The sequence below is a fragment of the Saccostrea cucullata genome, unplaced genomic scaffold (assembly GCF_032062105.1).
Source record: "Saccostrea cucullata isolate Sc308-1 unplaced genomic scaffold, CSIRO_AGI_Scuc_v1 ctg170, whole genome shotgun sequence".
Classification (NCBI taxonomy): Eukaryota; Metazoa; Mollusca; class Bivalvia; order Ostreida; family Ostreidae; genus Saccostrea; species Saccostrea cuccullata.
This window is the reverse complement of record NW_026931200.1, coordinates 32,584-40,733: the sequence shown is the minus strand read 5'-3', so window position 1 is coordinate 40,733 and position 8,150 is coordinate 32,584. Positions and strand designations below refer to the sequence as shown.

Genomic DNA, 8,150 nt, shown 5'->3' with positions numbered 1-8,150 from the left:
TTCGTGGAATTTCTTTATGTACATGTATTTATTAGTGAAAGTGATTGAAAATTGCAGATTATAGTATATACAATTGATTTTCTAAAATCAGAATTATTTTAAATATTAATGGCAGAGAAGTGGTTACCCTAGCAACGGATTCTTGAAAATGCGGGGAGATTTTAACCCATTCTTCATCATATCACAAATAATAAAATTTGTGTGAGCGAGAGGATAATCAGGCTTTTTCCAAAATATTTCCTAAAAGATCTGGACTTGAGGGGGAGATGGACCTATAATACGGCGTGAAACATCTAACTTAACGTTTCGTAGAAGTCTCCCCCTGATTTTATAACTGTCCGTGTTCAAAAAGCTTGCGTGACCTTATTGGTCATAGGAAAGTGAAGAAATTTTCCGGTATTGTTGCATAACGGCTATATCTATTGATATGTCTATAAGCGTATTAAATCACGACAGAATTTTAGAAAAAAAATATCACGAACCTTTGGATCCATCGTCATACATATATGTATCCGGAACAACTTCTAAGCATCCGTATCAATGATGTTCGAGTTACGACGTTGTATGATTATATGGAACGTTTTATTGTGTACAAAATTAGGTTTTTTGACTAATGCCATTTTACTTCTATCTTTTTGAATTATTATTTTTGTGGAAGAGTAAAATAGAACTTAAATTTTTAATAAAGACTTAGCAATAAAGACATTTTCCTTGATAAAAGCTTTCAATTTGTCTTCATCATTTAGCTGCGGAAAATCTCATTAATCTACCTGCATCTTATTGGATCTTTCTTCAAATTATACGAAAAATCAATAATTCCTAGTCTTTTCTTTAATACGTAATTATTAAGTTCAATTACATCTAAAATCGATTTAGCTCGGGGAAATTTCCGGAACATGTAGGAGTGTCAGAAACAAAATCAAATCCGGTTTACTACTCCACATGTAGTTTATAAAGTGTGGTACTCTCGTGCGTAGTTAAACAAAATTGTATTAGAAAGTGTTCAAAGCATTTCGACCTGGATATACACTGTACGAATGCCCGGTATTTTGATTTTCTTGATAATAAGTGAATAAATTACAATAGACGCTTATACAAATAATACGTTCCTGAGGAGTATTCAACAAAGCTGTGCAACGATAATTCGTGTGAGATCTATATCAGGTTTAAGGTACATCGATACTCTGATAAGAGAGAAAACTCTTAATGACAAAAATGTCTATCATTCCCTTATAAATTTGTCAAGTTGAAGTGCCTTTTTTGTCAAATTTTGCCCCGCAAGCCATGCTATAAATGTTTGTATTTTATTCAGCATATACATTTCCTTTGGAAAATCATAAAAGTTAAAGAAAAATTTTATATGAGTGAGCAGAGGGTTTATGAACCTTAATAAATGATTGAATATGTGTTTTAAACAGAGTCAGACTGACACAAGAGATTTTCTTTGCCATAAACTTGTTTTCTGTTAATCTAAATGAGGAAAACGTAACAAACGCGCTGTTAAATTTTCTAAAGTTGCTTTATGTCCTTTTCATGAAATCAACTATTTCAAAGAATATCATAACGTTCCCTATTTAAGGATTTGTTACTGTTAAATTAAAAACAAATGTTGGATTTAAATCAGACAAAAACCTTTGTCTCTGTACGTAACGACAGATATTGATGAAAATTGCAGCTTACACACAGCAATATAATCAAGCTCAAAAGTTCATAGAAATAATACATTTTGGGAACATGGCAAACACAGACGCTTAGAGTATCAAAGAAAGGATGAAGTGCCATGGAAGAGTAAGCATTCCCTGTTGATCGATCATTTCCGCCTTGTGCTCACTTTCATCATCGGGGGGAAAAATAGATCCATACACAATTCAGTCAGTAAAAAATCTTCTCACAATTTGACTGAAAAATATTTATCTACATTCGACTTAGTAATAGATTATACTTGCCGACAAGATCATTGTATCGACCTTAGAATTTGCAAAATATTGGCCTAAAACTAGACTATTCATACATTTATTGCATAAAAGAATTGAATCATTAGGTAGACATTAACTCCATGTAATCCATGATAAAAAGAGTAATTTCTCCAAGAGTAGGGAAAGTTGACCATAGAAAAGTTGAAGTCATTGCATTTAGCACAAGGTTTTGTTTTTTGGTTACAGATTTTCAGAAGACATGATCTTCAAATAATACAGGTATATTTTCAATCAGAAATTCAAGTCCACGTGAGAATCGGACAGTGGGGTTCTCAGAAATAGTGATTTTTCACTCACACTTTTTTGGCAGGCTATAAGTCATGTATGTGGAAAGGAAAAAATATTGGTCATTCTTTCTATGAAAACCTGGAAATAAAATTCCCTGGCAACTGACCAATTCTTCTTTGTAGATTGATGAAATTTCACTCATACTTTATACAAAAAGTAAAAAAAAAAGTGATTGTTTTTTTCTTTTTTAGTGTCAGATGAAATATACGAGGACTGAACAATAAAAAGTGTCATCGGTGCTCGGAAAGAAACAAACACTTTTCAATAATTTAGTCTTAATGAATTCACTTAAATATTCTCTTCTAATTAAAGCACCTGTTTCTAACATTTTCATTTAATTTCAAATTGTTTTAGAATACATTTTTGAGTATTGTCCCTTCGTATACTGGAATATTTCAGAACCTGAAATGATAATTTCCTGTACTTTTTTTTTCTAAAAGATTTTTTTTCACGTTTAGGACATGAAACAAGTTAACCCTTGAAAGATCTGGCGAATATTATTGGTGTGAAAAAACAATAACGTTTAGTTTATCCCCAAAACTCCTTTAGTCTTCATAAAATTTGGGTATGGACGGTGTCATGAAGAAATTTATCATAGCGGATTCCTAATTCTGGTTCTTCACATAAACCTTTCGATTTTTTGCTCTCAAGTCTCCTTCAAAAATTGAACTGCCTCCCCGAATAAGACTTTAAACAACAGGACCACTAATATTAAGAAAATAGCATAAAGAACTATGTTTTGTAATCTTGCAATTCTTTGTTCTTCTTAGGCTTTTGCTGTTTTATCAAGTGTATCTTATTGTAAAGGCGTTATGAGGGTATAAAGCAATGGATTCAAGTTTCATTATCTGTTTGAATTTCAGACAAATGTGGATACAGTGTAAGTACAATTTTTGAGTTTTCAAAACAACAATTTAAATATTCTTACAGGGTGTCGTTTCCACTTATTTCTCAAAACATAGGGTGACCTTTGAGTATTAAATATTTTGTTGTCAAATATTTTTTCCAACATTGTGAATTATCCCAAAAATGATGCCAATTGAATTTCCTATGTGTCGTAAAGTCAATCAAACATAATCAATGATAATTTCTTTAATTTTTGCAAAAAAGTACACTCGTTGTTTTATAAATAAAAAAAATACAGAGACCCGGTATTTAGATCACTAAGCATATGAGCTATCACTAAGCAAACATGGATGGCTGTGTTACAAGTATCACAAAGACTGTTTAACGTCCCTCCCAAGAATATTTCACTGATATGGAGACGTCACCATTGCCGGTGAAGGGCTGCAAATTTAGGCCTATGCTCGGCACTTACGACCTTTGAGCAGGGAGGGATCTTTAACGTGCCACACCTGCTGTGACACGGGGCCTCGGTTTATACGGTCTCATCCGAAAGACTGCCCCATTTAGTCGCCTTTTACGACAAGCAAGGGGGTACGGAGGACCTATTCTAACCCTGATCCCCACGGGGGAGTATCACAAAGAAACGAATGTTATTTTGGATAATAGAAAAATATATGTCGTATAATTATCTTATGCCCAATATCCTATTCAGTTGGTTACTTGCCTTAATAATTGTTTTTCGTTTAAATGATAATTTCGAAGTGGTTGTCATAGATTTAGTTGATAATGATTGAAATTTTCTTCAGACCCCAAAGTTTCCTGTGCGATTTTGTTTACCTCAGGTTAAATTAAAATGTATGATCCTGTATTGAAAAGAAGAATACTAGTAATTAAAATTCTTCATAGTTTGTCATATACTTTTTTTTTAAATCCGTTATCCCACTTAAATGTGTTTGGTATATAATGTGAATGAATATAAGAAATATTAAGAAAAAATCCAGTTTGATGAAATTTAGAAGCTTATTTAATTTTTGACACTAAAACAATGTAAAAAAGCTCAAAAAACAAGAATTGAAATGTCATCGTATATCAAAAACAAACATATTTTCTTTAATTGAGACTATGAAATCCTAATTTTTGGGGGGTTTGAATTTATGAGGTATGCAGAGACCCACACATTCATGTCAACCACGAAATGTCACAAAACTACTCAACAATATTCACCCAGGAAATCAATTCCTCACAAACCCGGAGTTTTTTCCTCACACTACGAAAATTTGACCAAATTTTCCGTAACTACATTTTAAAATTTTCAGCTTATTCCTTTTCGTTATCATTAGAACTAGAATAGAAATATCACCTTTCTTGACTGCATTTATAAAAGTAAGTCTTACATGTGATACAATACAAAAAATATATTTAACCCTCACTTCAATCTTCTAAAATTAATCTTGCTCGAGAAGAGGTGTCGTCGTCTTGAACAGTCTTATGATTTTGACGATAGCAACCTGACATTATAAAACCAATGACCGCCATTAGAAAACAATTGGCGGCAATATGCCAGGTAAAGATCAGAGCTACCAACATCAGCCCAGCGTGATCGCTTGGTTCCCATAAGGCTTGGAATGAAAACTGTGGATAAAGTATAAATCCTAGTTGCCAGAACCAAGTTCCTTGAAAGAGGTATCCAAAGCATTTCGTCATAGCACACAGAATATTATCTCGATATTTCATTTCCAGCACTACCCCCACCAAGGTGATAAGAATTACGTATACAAGCAAGGTGTGCAGTAAAACATCCAAATCATTTCGGCCGTAAACATGATGTTTGAACAAAAATGCATTCACTCCCAGGTTTACTATTTGTGAAATGTATTCTGCATTCATAGGGAGAGATACCCCATAGAACAAAAGAAGATCTATAACCGCACTTTGTCCAAAAAATACGAAAAAGGTCACGTGTTGTCGATTATTCATTCGGAATGGCTCTGAATGTATCACTGAATCAAGCACTATTGCAACAATTCCGGTTGTTATCATAATCAATCGTAACATGGGTTCCAGGGGTATTTTTTGTAGTTTGTGAGGCAAAAAGAAAAATGGATAATACAGCGAAGATTTGAATTTTTCTCTTCGCTGCTTTGCATCGAAATATTTATGAATAGTAGATATCGTGTACCAGATTCCTGCGCATATAAGAAACGATCCGGGAAGAGCGTGTCCACCAAACGTTCCCATCCTAGTATCTGTTAAATAAATAAGAATATCTAATTTCTTAATGATTGAAATTTAATCAAAATTAATGTGCATAAGAATAGCCTTTACAATTGAAAAAATGGAAATAAATAGAGGAAATTTAATGTTTTGTAGTTGAATAGGGAATTTATTTGACGAGTGGAACAGGATTTTTTGATATTTCCACGATTGTGAAGCATGAGTGAGATATCAAAAAATCCTGTCTCACGAGTCATTATGATATCCTTTTACACTGTGACAGGATATCATTTTTATTCAATGAATAAATTACAGTATTTCACAGGTAAAAATGTAATAAAAACAGTTTTCAAGCTCAAAAGTGCATTGAATTTCAATGATAGGAATCAGAAAAAATCTATAGTCACTATTTTGTTTTCGTGGGATCAGGTGTCATTAAGATGTAAGCAATATCCACTACAAACCAATAATACTAGGGGCATGCATCAATGTTAATCAACTCAAACAAGAGTAATCGAGAATTTCACTTACTTAAAAATCGGAAAACAGTGGATTATGATAAGAAATATTCACATTTCCAATGTCTTTGTCCGAGATAACATTACAAATAATTAATCTACTTGATTTCAACATAAATATACTGGTTACAGAAAGGCGCGGTTGGAAAAAAATCACGTGCGGGGCGGGAAAAATATAGACAGAAGCGGGGCTTAGAGCATGTGGATTTGCGGAATCAAGAGCATTTAAATATAAGGAATAATTATAACTGTCAGATTTTTTTATTTCATGACGATGATCAATCGACTGGCTTGCGTGATAATTTCACACATAAACGCCCTTGGCTTTTAGATCCACCCTCGTATATCCGGAATAGCTTCTAAACATTCGTATCCGTGTTGTTCGAGTCACGACGATGTATGAATGTGTAACATTTTATTGTGAACAGAATTACATTTTCTTTAAGAAACAATGAATGTGTCGTTTTATTTCTATTTCTTTTTAATTTGATTTAAATCATTACTCGACGAGTAATAGAGAATTTTAATTTCCAATAAAAAGCTTTCCAAAAAAAAAACTATTTCTTCTCATCAAAATCTTTAGTTGGTGATTATGCTTTATCTGCAAAAAATCTTTCCACTGTACCCAATCTGATTCGATTATTTGATAAACTCTACGTTAACTCATTACTTCAAGAGTACTGTGCTACCATATCTTAAAGAAGTGGTGTGAATCAGATGTGGATGCTAAAAAAATCGAAAGAACTTTTAGACAATTTGAAGTCACAAGATTTTACCAAAATCAACAGCTTAAAAACTTACGACTTTTCAGCTTTATACACAACCATTCCCCACGATAAATTGAAATCCAGGCTTTTTGATATCATTTGATATCAGCTGCTTTTTCAATAAAAATGGAACTCGTAAATTTACTCCTCCATGGCACTTGATCCCACCTCTGATGTTTCGGAGGTCCATGTTTGCTCTGCTCTTGTTTTGTATTGTTTAAGGACTTTAAGATTGAATACTGTTCGTTATCTCCATATCCTTTCTATACTACTCTTCTTGAAAAATCGCTTTTTAATTACGGGAATTTTCCGACGTGGGTGCGTCGGAATCAAAATCAAATCTGGTTTACTACTCTTACATGTAATTTAGTTTACAAAGTTTGGTACACTATTTAAAGTCTTTAAGGTACATGTAATGTAAAGTGATTTCATACTTAAGTTATTGTTGAGTCATAAGGTGAAGGTACACTGTACTTTTATTCTCCTCGATACATGTATGTAGTGCATTAATATAACCGTAATGTATGTAAGGGATCTATTATTTTTAAAGATTAATACAGAAAAGGAGAATGGATAATTGTAAGTTTTTTTCAAACCTCTCTTTTCGGTCCAGGAACGGTTTGATAATGTTTTTATGCTACAAAGTCTTAAATTAAAAAAAAAAAACAAACAAATGTTGAACTTTAAAAACCTAACATTTTATTCCCTATGTTCAAAACCATTTGGTTTGATAACAAAAAGGAAAACCATGCCTTTGTGTATTTAAAAGTCTTCCTTCATAAAAATTTGAAATTTCTTGTTGCTGGCTCATACAATATTCAAGGTACCATGTGAAAGGCAAATGTTAAATCTCATTGTAAATATAACAAACAAGAAACGGAACCTAAAATTAAATCAACATTTTAACAAAAGATGCTTGTGTTCAGTTTTGATATTGAAAGATATTTTGAATGCTAAACCATTCCACCATGTATTCTTGCTGAGTTATTCTATTGTCTTTTAACTAGAACAGTATGATTTGCAAACATTGCAAAAGATGTAGAAACATCCGCAAAAGCCAGGGGTCTTGAGTCAACACCTTTCAGTTTGACCCCTCGCACATTTCATTCAATATTTGGTGGGCTGATTGTAGCGACGTCTATCGGAAAAATTGAAAAACTTAATTGCTTTTTTCTCTCAACCAATTGCATTTAGCCATTCTATGATAAATAACTTATAACACGTGCATATGAGGTATCAGCTGAATCTTTATCAGACTATTTTTGAAATTGGTGTTTCTCAATGAGAGAAGTAAGCCAACGGATATTGAATGAAATATACCAGCGGTCTAACGGCAAGTATACAAAATATATATTTATATGAACATATTTTATTTAGCTAATATTTATTTAAATAGTTTTATAATTAATCCATTTTTGGCATTTTTCAGTCAATTTGAGATGCTCATGTGTTATAGCTGAAATGTCACGAGTTCTGATCGTTGCAGAAGTGAAGGTTCTTTATCATATCGAAACCACAAACTTGTAAATGACCTTTCGAAA

The 8,150-nt window shown here is 32.6% G+C and overlaps 1 protein-coding gene across 1 annotated transcript; it reads right to left on the bottom strand.

Annotated features, from left to right (window-relative positions):
* Window positions 1-4,522: 4,522 nt before the first annotated feature.
* Window positions 4,523-5,359, bottom strand: LOC134231766 (transmembrane protein 45B-like). The gene has a single exon (XM_062713733.1). The coding sequence runs from the start codon at window positions 5,346-5,348 to the stop codon at window positions 4,542-4,544; it is 807 nt and encodes a 268-aa protein (XP_062569717.1). The 5' UTR covers window positions 5,349-5,359; the 3' UTR covers window positions 4,523-4,541.
* Window positions 5,360-8,150: the final 2,791 nt, after the last annotated feature.